The sequence below is a fragment of the Nelumbo nucifera genome, chromosome 1 (genome assembly GCF_055504915.1).
Source record: "Nelumbo nucifera cultivar China Antique chromosome 1, China Antique-T2T, whole genome shotgun sequence".
NCBI classification, from domain to species: Eukaryota; Viridiplantae; Streptophyta; class Magnoliopsida; order Proteales; family Nelumbonaceae; genus Nelumbo; species Nelumbo nucifera.
This window is the reverse complement of record NC_142649.1, coordinates 178,889,070-178,909,255: the sequence shown is the minus strand read 5'-3', so window position 1 is coordinate 178,909,255 and position 20,186 is coordinate 178,889,070. Positions and strand designations below refer to the sequence as shown.

At 38.7% G+C, this 20,186-nt stretch overlaps 1 protein-coding gene across 3 annotated transcripts in view; it reads left to right on the top strand.

The window, feature by feature from the left end:
• LOC104600345 (uncharacterized) overlaps positions 1–20,186 on the top strand; it is a 44,833-nt gene that overhangs the window by 12,528 nt on the left and 12,119 nt on the right. For all 3 annotated transcript variants that reach the window (XM_088895434.1, XM_010263235.3, XM_010263236.3), the window contains exons 4-7: positions 12,229–12,321; positions 12,451–12,633; positions 12,720–12,822; positions 12,931–13,116. In XM_088895434.1, coding sequence (XP_088751560.1) covers positions 12,229–12,321; positions 12,451–12,633; positions 12,720–12,822; positions 12,931–13,116 — 565 coding nt within the window. The remainder of the gene's footprint in view (positions 1–12,228; positions 12,322–12,450; positions 12,634–12,719; positions 12,823–12,930; positions 13,117–20,186) is intronic.

Here is a 20,186-nt window from a genome sequence, read left to right as displayed (position 1 = left end):
GGAGAAAAGTCACAGCCGAACTAGCGAGTAAAAACTCAAAACCTCTAGTTGGCCCTTCTTTTATTTATACTGTTCTAAGATATACAAGGATTACCATTGTGGCCTCACTTAAGTGAGAGCCACATCAGCAGAGCAGTACATATATAACTAAACATAAAAGGACTGTACTACCCTTGTACAGCCGGCTCTAACATTGTATTTTTATATATTTTCCTTTCTCCTTTTCTTTTGTTCTTTTTCTTTAATTACTTATGTAGGATGTTTTGCATCAACTGATTAAGGATCATCTTTCAGAGTAAATGAGTAAGGGAGAGGGATTTTAGGAAGGGGGGGGGGAGAGGATTTTAAAAGATCCTACTTATAAAGGAGTTAGACCTTACCCACATAATGTTTGATGATGTTCAACGTATTACCTCTAACTTACAGATTCTAACTACCAAAATGGAAATAAAAGAAACCTCAAAGTTTTATATGAATAACATGTTTGATGACCTTTTTTTTGATAAAAGGCAAAGTATAATATATTGTATTACACTAATACTATGGAAAAGGAGGGGAAAGATCCCCATGTGACTGTACATCATGTTCAATGGCTTTTACCCCTAACGTTCTCATTATATATAGCATATAGATTTATAAATTTAGAAGATGTTCTTTTTAAAGTGTATTGCTGTATGTTTTATATGTGGTATCATCATCATCATCATCCAAGCCTTATTCCAACTATATGGGGTTGGCTACATGAATCCTGTTTCGCCATTCCGTTCTGTTTAATGCCATATCCGTTGTCAAATTATTGGCACTTAAATCATTTGTTATTACTTCTATTAATATCCTTTTTAGTATACCTCTAGCCCTTCTAGCCCCTTCATCTTGCAACAAATCACTTCTTATGGGTGCTGTTAATGGTCTTCTATGCAAGTGACCAAATCATCTTATTCTACTTTCATTTTATCACCTATTGGAGCTACTCCTATTTTCCTTTAAATGACTAAATTTTCTGATCCTATCCTTTATAGTTTTTCCACTCATCCATCGCATTCTGCCACTCATATTTTGGACATGTTTTTTCTTGACTGTCCAACACTGTGCTCCATATAGCATAGCTGGCCTTGCAACTGTTTTATAGAAATTTCCTTTTATTCTTAGTGGTATTCGTGTCAACAAGTCATTGACTAGTCAATTGAGGGTCATACAAACTGGTTCACTTTTTTTTTGTGTTTATCTGCAATTATTTAAAATAGGGCTATATATACTTTTGTTTGGTACATACATGCTAGTTGCTTTAAGATTTTTTTTTTATGGTACATGATTGGTTGATGGTATATAGATGATAAAAAACATATAATGAAAGAGCTGGAGTTGCAACTCAGTACAGTTGCAAAGGGACAGGCACACTGAATAGTCAAAGTTGCATCTTTCTTTGAACAACAGAGGCTATAACTTCTTATTCTTGCCTATCTACCTCACCTTCTCTATATTTTATAAATAAAGATTATGAACTATATGCTCTATATCATTGATTTATTGTATATTTGTAGTCTATATTAGCTTAGATATGAGGTTCATCGATATCTTATATTTCGGACTTTTTTGTGACCGACTAGTCAGCACCTATGAATTGAGTGGTCATTGCATTGACTAGGGAATCCAAAATCACCACTTATCACCTCACCACATCAATAGCACTAGTAGAGAAATAATTGAAAATAAGGTGGTTGAAAAGGAAGTTCATGCAAGAGTTTAGGCCTGTTCTTCCTGGGTGGAGAGGATTTATGCCAAGAAAATTTTATTGAACTAGAATTAAGAATTTGAACTTCAGTGGCAGATGCAATGGCTAGTCAAGGGGTGAAAATAGGTCTCAAATGTTTTGGGGGTATTTGTAACTTGATCGGATGTAATGAGAAAGAAGGGATAGGTAGTGGTGCTAGCCTACATGTTGAGGTCCTTGGAACTTCTTAGACATATCTGTTTTTATTTTTTTAATCTCATAATTAATAAAAGCTTTTAATTAGCAAAATATAAGATAGCAAAATGAGAATTTTGATACCATATATGAGGAATCCATGATGCAATCTGGACATTATACTGTGGATGAATTGGTTGATTAAGGAGGTTGGGAGTTGGCTCTTTTGAGAAGTTTAGTTTTGTTTTAGCAAGATACTGCTCTGATTGGACAGATAAGAGTGCTGTGTTAGGTGGTTGCTGGTGGTGGGTGAATTACTCTTAGGTCTAAGATTTAGGTCATGCCTTGTTTTTGTTTTCATATCTACAAGTGCATTTTTTCTTTTCTATTTTCAGGTTAATTGTGGGGGTTGAAGAATCAGATGCAGATGGGAGGGTAGATAGTAGTGGGCCTTGGTATTGGGATGTTAGGTGAGAATTTAAATTGTGTTGTTGTTGTGACTTGTGGGTTTGGTGTTGCTTTTTAAAAGGTGTTTGGGATGAAAAGTCTTTATACTTCCTGTGTATTTTTTTTTCTTTAATGGAAATTTTATTCTACTGTGAATAAACTCCAAGAGTTTGTGGCATGTGTTTTCTAGTCATTGTGAACTTGTGCTAGCAGTTCTCCCTGTACATACTCATAAGTTCTAATCATTTGAAACTTGTATCAACCGCTTTTCCTACAGCTGTGTGCTGTGACATTAAGGCCAACACAAACCCATAATTGTGGCAATCATTGAATAGTCATCGACATTGTAAAATTCATTGTTTTATGGGAAGTATTGTTTGTGGCATTCTCTTTGATGATGTAAGGTTTCATGCAATTATTGTTAGGTGAGATTCAAGGAGGTTGCTTTATACCCTCCTTTATCAACCTGAAGTACTCAATGTGGTTTCCCCATTTCTGAATATGATGAAGATGAACTTTTATTGGTGCCTTTGTGTGAAATTATGGTATAGGAGACACTTATGAAATGATGCAGGCGTCCTATGGATATCTTTTATTCCATGTGTATCTTATTTGGAAGGTCAATGGTGAGTCTGCCTCTGTGAATTAGATATCAGTGTTCAATGTGTGAAATCAATGTATAAGAGACACTTGTTGGGTGATGCATTTGGAGGTGTCCTTATGAGTTTCTTTTTATCACAAGTGTGTATTCTTTGTAAGACTACTGGTGGGTCTAACCATCACCTACTAATCTTCCCACTCATTTGTCACCAATATTTAGGAACATTTGTTCTTGTTTGGGAAGGAGTGGGAGTCACCTATGCAGATTAAAGGCCCACTTGATGGTTCCTTTTTTTAACATGCACGATGGTAAGATCATGTGCAGATATGTTTGAGAAATACGGTTCTTTAGACTATGAAAATTAAGTGTCACTTAGTTTGGTTCAATCTAGGTTTAGGAAGAAGACCTGTATGAACAGAGGAGAGAGAATCTGAGAAGAAAAGAATAAACTCTCCCCAGGTTGCCAGATCTATTATATACTTATCCTTTTAGACATTAAGTATTGTGCTTATTTCAAATACTTCTAAGGTTGACATATTAGTTTTTCTATACTTCTATCTCTTTGTTGTAGCTGGAAGTATTCTTGGTACAGCTGATATACCTGTGTAATGTTATCCTTTACTAAGTACATTTTCTGAACATGTTCCCAAATCTCCTTGGCTGTGTCAATGAATACAAAATTAGCATTGATCTTAGGTTCCATGCTATTCCACAACCATGTCATATCTGACCATTCTTTTGCTCCCACTCATTATGCTTGTTACTATTGGCTGCTGATCTAGCATTTTTATGTACTTTAACCTCCCTTTGGCCCTAAGGAAAGCTTCAACTAACTTGCCCCAAGGTATGTAGTTATTGCCATTTAATTTGATACATGTCATCTATAACCCAAACGGTTCAGATTGAGCCAAACTATTTGGTTTATTTGTAGTTTGTCACACTCTGCAGTCTTTGTTTTGTCTTTCTAAAACAGAACCAAGAGTTGTAGAACCACTAGAAAGGAGATCACAGCTTGTAGAAGGAAGATTCCATTTTAGTAGAACCCTTCCTAGTGCTTTGATACCACGTAACCTAGTTCGGTTCAGTTTGGGTTTAGGAAGATCTGTATGAACAGAGGAGAGAAAGAAGAGGGAGAAAGAATGTGAGAAGAGAAGAGGAGAGAAGAATAAACCCTTCCTAGGTGGTCAACTATATTAATATTATATGCTTATCCTTAGACATACAATCACATTACTGCCTCTAGTTGTGGGCAGAAGAACAGCAAACAATTAACATAAAACAAGATGAATAGACTAAACTACCCAGAATTGTTTACTCTTGGTGGTAAGGAATTCAATAATATTCTCTGGTTGGTAAGAGAACCAAAGAGACAGCAATAAACCTCTTCTTTCTTTTTAGTAGGTTTTTCAAATCACAAATAGATGAAGTGATGAGAGGGGGAGGCCGTTGAAATAGAGGAGGAGGTCGTGGAGGACCTATGTTGCACCGTTGTGGTGGATGTAATGGAGGTCGAGACTCATGGAGAGGTCATGGTAGAGGTCGCAATTATGGGCCTAAGAAGTGTACACATTGTGGGATGGAAGGACACACTGTTAATTTTTGTTATGATTTATATGGACATCCTTCTACATGGGCCAATCATGCAACAATAGGAAGTGGTGGTGATGCAGTTGATACCCAGCAGACTGATTAAGCACCTTCTACATCTACTAGTGCATCTGGGGAGGAGATGATGAGTATGAAAGGTTCTTTCGGGCTACTTCCCAATAAAATACAACTACTCTTGCCCACTCAGGTATGGCTTGTCTAGCTTCCAAACCCTCACCTTGGATTGTTGATTTTGGCAGGTTTGTTTTCTTCCCTTTCTCCATCTTCTATATCACAAATAGTCACTTTAGCTAATGGTTCTACCTCACCCATTTGTGGTGTTGGCAATGTAGACACTACATTGTTATCTTTTTCTTTAGTTTTGTGTGTACCCAAATTCCCTTTCAATCTTATGTTTGTTAGCAAAAATTGCCAAATCTCTAAACTGTTCTATAACCTTCTTTCCTGATTCTTGTCTTTTTCAGGATCTTAAGATGGGGATGAAGATTGGTGGAGGGCATGAAACTGGTAGATTGTATTATCTTGATGGTGGTGGTTCGGTAGTAGCTCTCTAGTCTTCTCTTACACCTCTTCAGTGGCATTGCAAATTTGTCCATCCTTCTCTCAAGATACTTCAGTTACTTGTTTTGTCTTTGTGTCATCTTTCTTCTTTGGAATGTGAGTCATCTCAGTACGGGAAACATCATCGGGTTTCCTTCAGTCTTAGAGTCGATAGTTGTAGGTCGAGTCCTTTTTCTTTAGTTCATTCTGAGTCCGAATAGAGTTGTGTCGTACAATGGTTATAAGTACTTCGTAAAATTTGTTGATGATTATTCAAGGATGACATGATTTATCTTATGAAAGAAAAGAGTGAATTGTTCTTCATTTTTCAAAAAATTTATGCTGAAATTCACACTTAGTTTGGTGTTCACATTAAAATTCTTCGTTCTGACAATGGGAAAGAATACTTCTATACCTCGTTTCAAGAATACTTGGAACAACACTGGATCATCCATCTAACCTCTTACACCTATACACCTCAATAAAATGGGGTGGCTGAATGCAAAAATCATCATCTTCTTGAGACTGCTCGGTCCCTTTTGCATCACATGAGTGTTCCTAAACGTTTTTGGAGTGATGTTGTTCTTACAACGTGTTTCCTCATTAACCGGATGCCATTGTCTATCCTTGGAGGTCGATCTCCCTTTCTCGTCTTGTTTCCTACATTGTCTCATTTTCCTCTTATTCCAAGGGTTTTCAGGTGTGTATGCTTTGTTCATAATCTATGCCCAGGGATGGACAAAATTAGATGCACGCTCTACCAAGTGTATCTTTCTTGGCTACTCTCGGACATAGAAGGGCTATAAGTGTTATCATCCATCATCTCAACATTCCTTTGTGTGTCTTGATGTCACCTTCTTTGAGTCTATTCCATTCTTTATGAGTAGTGATAGTCTTCTTTCATCCCTTGTGGTTCCACTTCCAGTTCCTGTTGATGATGACCCCCCATTCATCTTCTTCCTATTATTGCCACATCTTCATCTCCTCCACTGTAAGTTCCTACTGAGCGATCACCTATCAGGCACGCGTATACGCATTGACAGATACCGATTCCTCCTCCAGTTTCTTCTTTGTCTACAGATCCGACAGTTGTTCTTAATCCTATGATGCCTTCTCCGTTTGATCTTGATCTTCCCATTGCCTTGCGTAAAGGTAAACATATTTGTACTTTGCATCTTATTTCTAACTATGCTTTGGTCTCTCATCTTTCTACTTCCTATCGTCAGTGTGTTTCCCTTTTGTTTACTGTTTCTATTCCTAAGAATGTCCAGGAAGCTATTACCTCCTAAAGTGGTGTAAAGCAATGGAAGAGGAACTCTCATCACTTGATCATAATCACATTTGGGAGCTCACCACTCTTTTGCCTAGTAAGCATGTTGTAGGTTGTAAGTGGGTTTATATAATCAAATACCTACCAGATGGAAGCATAGAGTGCCTGAAGGCTAGGTTAGTGGCCAAAGGGTACTCTTAGTTGTATGGTGTGGATTATACAGGGACATTTTCTTCGGTTGGCAAGATTGGCTCAGCTCATGTGTTGATATCCTTAGCAGCTATGTTTGATTGGACCTTGTATCGGGGTGAGCAATCAGTTTATTTGGTTAAAAACCTAACTAAATGAACCGATTTTTTTAAAACTGAAATTTGAAATGTAAAACCGAACCGAAACCGAAATAATAAAAAACAAAGTAACCGAAACCGAAATTTTTGGTCCGGTTTTTGTTTAAAACTGAATTTATTTAATATATTAATATACATTAATATATTATTATATAAATTATAAAATATATAAATATATAATATTATATGTTCTAACATATAATATAATATATTATAGATATTCTATATGATATGTAACATATATATTAATATATATAAATATATGTATATATTATAAATAACAAAGTTCGATTAATTCGGTTTCTTTGGTTAGCCGAATTTCTTAATCCAGAAACCGAAATCGAATGTAAAACCAAAATAACTGAAAACCGAAAAAACCGAAACCGAAATTCTCAGTTCGGTTTTTCTGTTTTAATTGAACAATGCTCACCCATACTTGTAACATCTTGACATTGAGAATGCCTTTCTGCATGGTGATCTTAGTGAAGAGGTGTATATGGAGCCACCACCAGAGTTTGTTGCTTAGGGGGAGGATAGTAAGGTGTGTAGACTTAAGAAGACAATTTACGGACTGAAACAATCTTCGCGTGCCTAGTTTGGTAGATTTAGTGAGGTAATTAAAGACTTTGGTATGAGGCAATGTCAGGTTGATCATTTGGTGTTCAACTATGATTTTGAAGCTAAAGGTCCTATTGGTGGTATATGTAGATGATATTGTCATTACAAGGTAATGATAAGTTGGGTATTGATAAATTGAAGGTTTTTCTACATGATCACTTTCAAACAAATGATCTTGGCAACTTGAAATACTTCTTGGGCATAGAAGTTGCAGCAAGGTCGAAGCATGGCATAAATTTTTGTTAGAGGTAATATGTGCTTGACTTGTTAGAAGAGACAGGATTGTTGGGTACTAAACCAGCCAAAACATCTATGGAACCGAACACCAAATTAAGCACTGATGCAGGTGAAGAATTTGGTGATCCTAGGAGGTATAGGAGGTTAGTGGGTAAGTTAAATTATTTGACTTTACCCGGCTAGACATTTCCTTTGCAGTGAGTGTAGTTAACCAGTTTATGTAGAAGCATTGGGTTCCCCATTGGAATGCAGTTTTGAGGATTGTACGGTATTTGAAAGGGGCTCCAGGTCGTGGATTATTATACAAATTAGGAGGAAGTCTTGAAGTAGAGGGTTATACAAATGTAGATTGGGCTGGCTCATTGTCTAATAGAAGGTATACTACAGGGTATTGTACTTTTCTTGGAGGATATCCGGTAACGTGGATGAGTAAGAAACAAATAGTGGTTGCAAGAAGCAGTGATGAAGCTAAATATAGAGCTATGACACACACAACCTGTGAGTTAGTGTGGTTGAAGAACCTTCTCCAAGAGATTGGGTATGCACCCAACAATCCTATGAAGTTGTACTGTGACAATCAAGCTATTGTTCACATTGCATCTAATCCAATATTCCACGAGAGAACAAAATACATTGAAGTCAACTATCATTTTGTAAGAGAAAAAGTGCTTAGTGGAGTGATAAATATAATACATGTGAATACAGGGAGTTAGTGGACTGATTTATTCACAAAAGGGTTGAGTTGGGGAAAGGTGGATCATATATGTAACAAGCTGGGATTATATGATATATACTCTCCAGCTTGAGGGGGAGTGTTAGAGTCGATAGTCCAGGGGTATTTGAGACATTTTAGAGTATTTTATTCTAGATTGTTTTGTTTATTATGTTTGAGGTTGAATAGAGTGTTCCATACTTAAAGAGGGGCACAAAGGTCATTGTACTTTGAATAGAAATCTCTCTCTCTCTCTCTCTCTCTCTCTCTCTCTCTCTATATATATATATATATATATTCTGGTTGGCTGGGGAGTGTGATTTTTCTCACTTTTGAGAACAACCGAACTGTCTCTTCATCTTCACCTCTCTTTTTCTTCTCTTCTCTTCCTCTCCTTTCTCTCTGTTTCCCTCTCTTATTTTCCCTTTATTTCAGGAAGGAAATCAGGTCTGGTCGAATATCTGACAAGGCGTGAGGTGCAAGGTGAGCACACACCTTTTCTGAAGCAAGGCAAAAAAATGCAAAAAATTCCCAAAAATTGAAAAAATGCAAAAAAAATAAAAAAAAGGGCAGTCTAGTGTACGAGGCTCCCGCCAATGTGGGGTGTGGGGAGGGACATATGTATGCAACCTTACCCCTGCACATATAGAAACTAAAAATTAGAAATAAATAAAAGGGCAGTCTAGTGCACGAGGCTCCCGCCAATGTGGCGTATGGGGAGGGACAGATATACACAGCCTTACCCTTGCACATATAGAGGCTATTTAGGTTTGGAAATAAATGTTTTAAAAAATCTATTATATTAACTTAAAAATATAAACTTAAATTTGAAAATAAATGTTTTAGAGAAACCTATTATCTTAAATTAAAAATATAAACTTAAATTTTAAAAGAAATATTCAAAAAAACATATTATCTTAATCAAAATACATAAACATGGCATGTAAAACATATTTAAAAATATAATCAAACACATATAAAACATTTTCAAGCATGTAGAACTCCCAATCTCTTATTTTTTTTCCCAGTTGCATTACTTCAAATATTTAATGTAATGTTCAACTTTCTACTTTCTTGATTCTACAAGCCACCTTTGTACCAAGCCCCTTGAGGCAAGCCCAAACAAGTCCATGTTAGGGTCTTAAATTCTTAAGATTCCCAACAAAAAATGAATTTATAATTTTAATTGTCTTTTGTCACTTATAAAAAAAAGTCTTATTAGGATATATGGATAAACAACATTAGCAAATGGGGGTGTAATCTTTGTTAGGAATCTTAATGGAGGATGCTATTCAGGTAGTAGGAAGTTTGTATGCAAAGATTCAACTGAGATTGATCATTGATGGAAGGAGGTATGTAGCAGAAAGAAGGGAGAATAAAGTAAGGTATGTGGTGCTTATGGAATTCTTTGAGGAAGGAAAAAAAGCAGATGGTCTGCTTCCCTGAAGGAAAGAATGGGACAGGCTGGGAAGAGGTCACAAGGAATTTGAAGGATTTCATTGCTCAGGAGGAAGCTAAAGAATGTAGTAGAGTGGAGATTGTAGAAGAAACACAGGGGGTCAATGGAGATTCTGTAGTGAGGGAGCAGGAGCAGCCCAAAAAGGCAACAGAAATTCATATTATAGCTAAAACAGCAAAGGATTGTAGAATGGTCTGCAACATGTTCAAGAATGATTGGAAGGAGAAATTTATTGTAACATTGACAGTCCCACCAAAAGACTGGAAGAGAATTGCTGAAGAAGCTGAAGTTAAGCTTTATCTTAACCCATTTTGAAAAATGTAAAGCCCTTCTTGGGTTAGTAGGAGAGAAAATGGAACTCCATGCTATGTGTTGTCCATTGGAGTCAACCTCTGTGACTTTTTCAAAATGGACCCCTCACTCCAACTCCAAGGATTTGCATGCGAGAGACGAAGTAATTGTTCAGATCTTGGGTTTGTCTTTTCGTCTTTGGATTTCAGATGTTTTTGCCTCTATAGCTTCTCTGTGTAAAGCAAGATTGGATTTTTTTTTTTGGTTAAAGACCTCCACTCAGCTGCAGTATGTCTGAGTAATGTGAATTTGGAAGATATCCCCTGTTCGGTAAAGGTCCTGGTTGATGGAGTGTTGTACTCAGCCAGGTTAGTTACAGCCATTGAAGCTGAGTTGTGGAGGGAGAGAGAAAGGAAAGAAGATGAGTATGTAGAAGAAGATTGGTTATGTGGCAGAGGTCAAATGGCTGAAGAAAAGGAGAATGGAAGTGACATTGAAATAGCAAAACAAACTCCGGGGAAAGGAAAAGATGAACTAACAAGGACAGAAGTTTATAAAACCAGGATAGAAAGGGGCATGGCACGTGGCTGGTCTTACGCTGAGGCTGCGAGTAGTGGACATCAATGTGTGAAGCAACCCCAAGTTCAAATTTCAAAAGAAGGGGTGATTCAGCCAGTTGGGATATTAGTGTTTAACCGGTCTGGGTTATTATGGTCGAAATCTACTAACCCATCATGTGGCACTTTAAGTGACCATGCGAGAGTTAATAAGGAAATTGGGCCTGGGTCGTCATAGCATGGGTGTTTTCTCTCAAATCATCCATTGGTCCCAACTATTGGGCCTCAAAGGGCAGTGGCACATGACATACTTAAAGCTAAAGGGCATGTGAGCCCTAAGGCAAGCCCGATGATGGATGATGACTTCGGTCCATCTTCTTCCTCCTTGATCAAATCGGTGACAGAGCAAAACCCAAACAAAAGCCAGGGGTGGCATTCATTGATGATATGGGTACAGACCAAAGGGAAGGCTCTGGCTTCTCCTGAAAAGCAAAACCCAATGTTGCAGGGCTCAGATTCAGGTTTCGAAGACAGCCCCAGTGATTGCGTTTCAGACTCCAGTGAATACTCAAGTTTGGGCAGTATTGATCAAACGGTGGGGATTGATATGAATGAAGTAGAGAGTTCAACACTAAAGAACTGTTCTTGGAAGATGAAAAAGGAACAAAGGATTATGGGTAGGCAGTACTTGCGGTCGAAGTTGAGCAGATTACTCTCTTCCTTGACTTAGAGATTTTACCCCTAGTATCCCAGCAAGGACAGGGAGTACGGGAAGTGAGACAAGAGGAGACCTTGAAGGTTTGCATGGAAGCAATAGAGAAGGGTGTACCAGAGAAGGATATTGGCACAACCAGAGCTGTTAAAACTCCCATTCCCTGTCAACAGAAACAAAGTTTAGAGGTTAAATCTGATGTGTTGGACTCCAAACCTGGCTTCCTAACCACCTTTATTGTTGATCCTCCTCCATCTCCAGGTAAGTGTGTCCATTCAGTTTTGGCTACTGATGTGTGTGCCTTGCCTGAAACAGGTACACCAGCTACACAACCTGTTATTTTGAGGAAGGAGAGTGGAGGTAGGGCAGTGAGTTTAGAAGGGAGGGAGGTAGAAGATAGGAAGGGGGGTGGAAGAGGAAGTAGAAAGGATTTGGGGCTTATTAGCGAATATTTTGATAATCTCAAAAACAGCATTAGCAAATAGGGGGTTCTTGGAGGGATTGCATCAAGGGACTTAGTGGGGGGTCTGGGGGTGGAGCCCCCGGCCCAACTGTAGGCTTAAAAAAGAGAAAAATGCGCAAATTTTGAAAAGGCGCACAACTGGGCTGAAGCACAAGGCACACCAGGTGCACACCTTTCCTAAGTGCTGCGCCTAGGACCTCGGCAGAAGCACATTTGCGCCTAACTCGTGCACAGGCGCACCTTTTAAATCACTGAATCATCTCTTTGCTAGCTTGATAGATATTCCTGCAGCTTCTAAGCTAAACAAGTTAAAATCCTTGTGGTTTGTCATTGATTGTCTTCTTTTCCCTGGCAGCACCTGTTATTGATAATGAGTTGGCACTGCTATTGACAATTCTCTCTTTGTCTTTACTTGGTATAATGAGATTTATCTTTATCTTTTTTCACCATCTACTCACAGGTGAAGATAATAAAGTGTCTCGTAGAGAATATAGTTGTGGACATATCCTTTAACCAGCTTGGTGGGTTATGTACCCTTTGTTTTCTTGATGAGGTGAGGTGATATAATCCTGGGCTCATGTATCCACAATTTATATTTATACATTCTTTTAATTTTTTTATGCAAGGCAATAGAAGTGATTTTGTTTACTTTTTCACTGACAAATAATCCTTTCTTATTCAGATTGACCATTTGATAAGTCAAAACCATTTATTCAAGCGCAGCATTATACTGATCAAGGCTTGGTGCTACTATGAAAGCCGCATATTGGGGGCTCATCATGGACTTATTTCAACTTATGCTCTTGAGACCCTGGTTCTATACATATTTCACGTCTTCAATAATAAATTTGCTGGGCCACTTGAGGTAACCATATTCCCAACACATACACACATTGTAGACTTATATAACTTTCTTCCTAAAGGTTCTTTCTTGGCGTCTGTACTCTGTAGGTATTATATCGCTTTCTGGAGTTTTTTAGTAATTTTGACTGGGACAACTTCTGTGTTAGCCTCTGGGGTCCAGTTCCAATTGGTTCACTTCCAGATATGACAGGTTTAAATGGAGTGCTGCAAGTACAATATTAACTTATGTTGCATTTTCTGACTAAATTTATTAGCAATTTAAACAGTGTTTTGTTTGTTTCTTTTTTGAAATTTGCAGCGGAACCTCCTAGAAAGGATGGTGGTGAGCTATTACTCAACAAACTTTTTCTTGATGCTTGTAGCACAGTATATGCTGTTTTCCCTAGTGGCCATGAAAATCAAGGCCAACCCTTTGTTGCCAAGTATTTTAATGTCATTGATCCTTTGCGTACGAATAATAACCTTGGTCGAAGTGTTAGTAAAGGTAACTACGTTTTAAATTCGATCTGAAACTTCATAATTGTCTGTGAGCATTATTCTCCTTTCATTCTTTGAAATATTCCTGCAAATGGTTATGTATATCATCATTTACCCATTATTATTATTATTATTATTATTTACTTTAGCCATAAGACTGGTTAAGTTTTAACTTGTGGAAATCTCGACTTTATTGATGTTTTTGTATCTGCCAGAGGTTGTTGGTGCACCTAGCATCCCTTTGTACACTTTAGATTGTGTTTTATGATGAAAAATGGCCCCGTGGATTGAATTGGACTGCACTTATACTTATTATAACAATTGGCACTAGGGAAATGAAGTTAAACAATGCCAGGAGTAAAGGGAACAATGTCCAACCATTTTTACAGTCCATTACTTATAGTTGGAACTAGGGAAAAGATGTCGAACTATGCTATAGAAAAAGGGGAAGATGTTCAGCCATGCTGCTTAATTTTTGTATGATGTGTTTTGTGTTGAAATAGCAACGAACTTCTTTCCTAGTACTTAATTGCATGATTTAGTCAAGTTTGAAAGGATAGGTATCCCCATATAGTTAGGATAAGGCTTGGATGGTGATGATGATGATAGGTTTAGTTTGAAAGGTTATTGAATGGAATTTTGTAGATGCTCAATAGAACCTCTTTGCCATGTAGACCTTTGATTGAAGGGCTAGAGTGAAGATGCTTCCCCTCCCCTTAGATCTTTCCATGTGGCTTCAAAGGCCATATTGAGGAAGAAGATCACCAAAAAATTTCTATTTAGATATTTTTCTTTCCTCCTTTCCTCCTAAAGGGAAGAGATATTGCACAAATGCATCGGAATAGCCATAATTTGGTCATTGTGGGAGAAGAGGAATATGCAAGAGCATTTGAAAAGAAAAACCACCTCTGGCAAAGGTATTCACCATTCATTGAACTGATATCCTTGGAGTAGTTCACTTGGTGAAGACTATGAAAGAATACAAGATGTTTAACACAAATAATATACTAAGGGGGTGGTAGATCTTTGCAGTTTTATCTTCAAGAAGACACTTCGGGATTCAGAAGTATATCCAACTGACCAAATTAGAAATTGATGGAGAAATCTTCTCCTTTGAAGAAGAGATAGAAAGGATTTTTGTGGATCACTTAAAGTCAAGGATGAGAGGACCTCTAAACATTAGTGAGAGGTTGGAAGGATTAGAGTGGCAAAGGCTAGACGGGAGCAATTCAGGTTGTCTGGAAAGGAACTTTGAAGAAGAAGAAATCAAACAAGCAGTGTTCTCTATGGATAGATCAAAGGCACCAGGCCCAGATTGGTTCACCATGGCCTTTTACCAAGATTGTTGGAGAATAATTAAGGAGGATCTGGTTGAGGTTTTCAAGGAGTTTGAAGAGAGACATGTGATTAGCACTGGAATAAATGCCACTTTTTTAGCCCTCATTCCGAACAAGATTGATGCTAAACACCCAAAAGACTACATGCCCATTAGTTTGGTGACAAGCATCTATAAAATCTTGGCAAAGATTCTATCCTTAAGGATCAAAGTGGTCTTACCATCTATCATTAGTCAAGCTCAAGGAGCCTTCATACAAGGTAGGCAGATAAACGATCAAATCCTAATAGCAAATGAGTGTGTAGAGGATACGAGGAAATCAGGGGGATCAGGCTTTGCTTGCAAGTTGGACCTTAAGAAGGCATATGATATGGTGGATTGGAGTTTCCTCTTGGAGATACTTAGGACTTGTGGGTTTGGGGAGAGATGGTGCTTATGGGTGATTGGTTGCCTCACTTCGGTTCATTACTCTGTGCTAGTGAATGGAGTGGTAAAGGATTTCTTTCCAGCCTGCAAAGGGTTGAGATAGGGTGATCCTCTTTCTCCTTTTCCTTTTACCTTGGTAGCGGATGTGTTGAGTAGATTAACATCAAAAGCCAAATAGGGAGGGGGTAATAGGTGGTTGGAAGATCGGAAGGAATAATGTCTTTGTAACTTATCTCCAGTTTGCAGATGTTATTATTATTTTTTGTGAGGGAAGCCAACCAAGAAGAGCGGGAAATCTTAAGGATCTAATATTACACTTTGAGAGAGTTTCCAATCTAAAGATCAACTTTGAAAAAAGTTGTGTGGTGGGGGTCAATCTGGATGACAATGAAGTTGAGTCTATTGCTAACTATTTGGACTACTTTATTTCCTCTTGGCCCTTGACTTATTTGGGTTTACCTTTGGGTGGGAATCCTAGGGAAAGCAGATTTTGGTACCCAGTGGTTGAGAAATTTACCAGTCTATTATCTCTCTGTGTTTAGGATCTCCCGTAGGGAGGCTAGGAAATTAGAAAAAATGATGGGAGATTTTCTTTGGGAACCAGGGGAGGAGAAAAAGGACCACTTGGTTAATTGGGAGACAGCTTGTCAGAGTAAAGAGGCAGGGGGTCTGGGATTAGGGAATTTGGTCTTAAAAAATGAAGCTTTATTGGGAAAGTGGCTATGGAGATGGCCTCTGGAAAGAGAAAGTTTGTGGCACAGGGTTGTGCTTAGTATTCATGGCTGTTCTGTCTTTAGTTGGGATGCCGGGGTATCTCATTGGGCTACCCAAACAACACCATGGAAGGCAATACATGGTGTCCTCCCCAAGTTTCTTCAATTTGTAAGGTATGATATTTGCTCCGGAAATTTGATTCTTTTTTGGGAAGACACTTGGGTGGGTAATCAACCTCTAAAAGACCTATTTCCTTCCTTGTATGCACTTTCCCTTTATAAAAAGGAGGTTATCTTTGTCCTTCTTCCCCCTCCAGTTTTACCTTTATCCTTGAACTGGGACTTTGGTTTTCGTAGGGGATTAAGGGAGGAGGAACTTGCTTGTGTTACTGAACTTCTATCCATTCTAGAGAGTGTTTGTTTGGGACCCTCCTCTCCTGATAAAAGGGTGTGGACTCCTATCTCAAAAGGTTCTTTCACTTGTGCATCCTTCTTCAAATCCCTTTGTCTGAGTACCTCTTTTGAGCCTTTCCCAGTGAAAGAAGTTTGGACAAAGCTTGTGCCCCCCAAAATTGCTGTTTTCTGCTGGGAAGTGTACCTTGGTAAGATCAATACTTTGGAGAACTTACAAAAGAAAAAGCCTTTTATTTGTTTGTCCCCAAATTGGTGTGTACTGTGCAATTCTCATAGTGAGGACTGTTACCACTTACTGGTTTTTTGTTCCTTTTCTGCAGCTCTTTGGGATTGGATGTTTGTTTTGTTTGGATGTAGGTGGAATCAACCAGCAGAGGTAAAATCATTATTCGCACCAACTACCTTTGTTATGTTTCAGAGCAGCCACCTTATGGACAATTTGGGAAGAAAGAAACGCTAGAATTTTCCAAGATAAAGAGAGGTCTTTTACGGAAGTGAAGGAATGCATCTTAACTAGGAATATCCATTGGTTGAAATCCTTGGCTTCATTCAGCTCTTTTTCATTTGATGACATCTAGAGATTGGGCCACAGTTGCATAACGCTTTGGTTAGGAAAACCAGAGCCACTATAGTTTGGGTAACTCCCCCAGAAGGTTTTTTTAAACTGAATTTTGACGGAAGCAGCCAGGGTAACCCAGGACCGTCTGGCATTGGAGGAGTATTGAGGAATGGAAATGGCAACACCATATCCTTATTCTCAGGCCCGATAGGGATAGGGGACTCTAGAAGAGCTGAGATATTGGCTGCAGTACAGGGAATTCAGATTGCCAATCAACTAGGAGTGGAGAACCTATTGATTGAAGGGGATTCTAAGGTGATTGTGGGCTGGCTGTCAAATCCAGACTCAGTTGTTTGGAGTTATAGGGATCTCATAAAAAAAGTTAAATGTTTTACAAGGCATATAACATGTAGATATCAGTGGGTGGGTAGGGAGGCAAATGCTTTGGCTGATCATCTTGCTAAACAGGGGTCTACTAGGGAGCATTTATTCTGAGCAGCATTGTAATTTTATTTTTGATCTTTTGTAACGGTTAGGGGAGGCTGCATCTCGTGCCTCTCCAAGGGATTCTTGTAAAATCTTATTCCTATTGTTTAATGAAATCATTTTCAATTATCAAAAAAAAAAAAGTATATCCAACTGACAGTCGATTGTATTAAGCTCAATTTTGATGGATACTGCTTTAATGGTGTATTTGTGTGCTCTTGGGGAAGGTGACTTGACAAGAGCAGAACTATTACCTTTATTGCAATACTATGATTGGATTGCTCACTGGGTTATTCAAATATAGGTGGAGGGAGATCGAGATTCACAAGTCTCTATTGATGAGAAACTTGGGGATGGGTCCTTGACCTTGTTCCCTAAGAACCCAGGATTGCTCACTGGGTTATTCAAATTTAGGTTAATTTCCATGATAAGGAATGCATATAAAGTTCTCTCTGAAGTGCTGTGCTTGCATGCTTTGGAGGTCCTTAATATTATCATTATTATCACCTATCATGGGGTGTTGTAAACATTGAAGTTGGGTTAGATTAGAACTGCTGATGAGATTGCAGATTATTTAATCTGGTTTATCTTGTAAACATTGGACTTGGAAAAGTTATATGGCTTTGCTTATTGGAGCTTTTTGACTTGGTTCTTCAAAAACCAGGTTTTGGAAAGATGGATTAGGAGGCTGTCTTGTTGAGTCATCTAATTGTTTCTTGTTTTCCAATTTCTTGTTTTTTCTGTGAGGAGCAACTTATTTTGGTCTTGATATATGTATTTACTTTTAAAGTTCTCCTTTATGTTTGGATCAGAGATGACTTCAAGGATGTTTTGGTAGATGATATTGCCATAGGGTGGCATCACATAGTTAGATCGCTTAATGCTCCAGAAACTAGGTATTAGTCCAAGATGACCCCCTCACCCCCACCAAAAAGCATATATACATACAAACTACGAAGCTTAATTCAGAATCTTGAATTAGGTGTTCTATTGGGAACTAAGGACCCCCTTGAGTGGGGAAATATTTTGTTAGTTGTCTGCCTAACTCAGAGTTCTTTAGGGGAACCAATCTCCTGAAATATGAGTAGGTAGAGAGAGGGAGGGGAAAGGAAATTTAGAATAATCGCCTGATTTCATTCTACCTTCCTTTACAGTATTTATTAGTTACAACCATTCTGTTGTAAGTTGGTTGACTAGGAGGTGCCATTTAGAACAATTGGGTTACTAGGAGGAGCCAACATGGCTGTTTCTTGTATACATGGCTAACCATTGGTTGTTGTTCCCTTGTGGTCGTAACAGGCCCTCCTTGCCTAAGATAGACCTTACTCTCAAGGTTGAGACTTGAGAGTAGGGAAGTGAGTTTGTAACTTCAAGTAAGGCTCCCATGTGGGATCCTCCTTGGGAAGGTGATCCCAGACCACTAATGCCTCAAGAATGACATGATGGCCACGGCGTACCCACCGGAAATCAATGATACATCATACATGCAAGCTCTATAAGAAGCTGGCCATTCGTTGAAGAATCTAGGTAATATTGGAGATGTTATCATACTAGGCTTGGTCCATTGCAACGGGGTACAACTTGGGTGTGGCCGGAAGGTCCAACCTTTAGGCAATTGGCCCAACTTTCTGCTCGAAGATTTTGAATGAACCTAAATAGTGTGGGCTCAACTTGTTATCACCTCAACCCCACATGGAAACTTGTCTGCAGGGGTGTAGTTTAAGAAAATTTGAGTCTCCTACTTGATAAGCAACCTCCTTGTGCTTCCTATCATAGGCCCATTTCATCCACTGTTGGGCTCGTAGTAAGTTTTCCATCGTCTCATGCAAGTTAGCATCCCATTGTAGGAAATTCTCTTCCAAAGCAACTATAGATGTGGTCTCTTTCTCATATTGGCAATAGAGATGGAGGATCATACCCATAAAGCGCTCGGAATGGAGTCATGCTGGTGGCAAAGTAGGTCTCGAGGCTTCGATTTATCGCTTCCGTTTAGACATTAGTTTGGGGATGGTAACTTGTGGATTTCATTAGCTTGACCCCCTTGAATTGAAAGAGTTCCGTCCAAAAATGGCTCATTCATATTGGGTCATGGTCAAATACAATGGACCTAGGAAGGCCATGAAGGCAAGCCACCTCCTTAATGAACACCTTAGCCACTGAGGCTGCAATCAATGGGTGTGACAACAGTAAGAAGTGGCAGTATTTAGTGATGTGGTCAACCACAACTAGAACAATAGTCTTATCGTCCAAAGTTGGTAAATCGATCACAAAAATCCATGGAGATATCCTTCAAGATTGAGTCAGTATTGGAAGGGGTTGCAAGAGTCCTGTAGGTAATCGATCATACTTGTAGTGTTGACAAATGGCACATCCACCAATTTAGATCTGGATAGAGTCACACATTCCCTTCTAGAAAAATTGAGAAGCAACACATTGCTGGGTTTGAAGGACACCTGAATGGCCCCCAGTTGAAACAACTGGTAAGACTAGCTTGCCTTTAAAGAACTATATGTTGCGCATTGAATAATCGGGAGGACTAGTTGGGTCGGCCAAAACTCAATCATCAAGGCCCACAAGTTCTCATGATTTGGGCTTTAGCCTTAAGTTGATCCAACAATGAACACAAAGGGTAATGCAGTTGATTGAGTTGAGTTTGCTGGGACAAGGCATCACAACCCTATTGGTAGAGATAAGCTTGTGCTCAATGGTATAGTCATGACCGAGCAATTTAGTCACCCATTTCTATTGTTCCGAGGAAAGGGTGGGCTGGTCCAATAGAAATTTTAAGCTTTGGTGGTTAGTTCTAATAGAAAACTGGTGGCCAAACAAATAAGGTCTACTGCTAGTACTGCAACAATCGGTTCACGTTCATAGACAAACGGATTGAAGGACCAGTTTCCTTCTTTGTTTGCTCTATCAGATTTGAAAAATGAACCCGTTTCTTCTTTCTTGGTACCTTCAGACTCCACTTCTGGCTTTGGGTGGAACCTAGGTCTGCGTAGGGGAATTAGGGATACAAACATGGACAGCTTGGTAACTTTGCTAGCCTCCCTTGAGAATGTCTTCCTAAATCCTGCTAAGGAAGACACCATATTTTGGACTCCTTCTAGCTTTGGTACTTTTTCTTGTGCTTCATTCTTTGA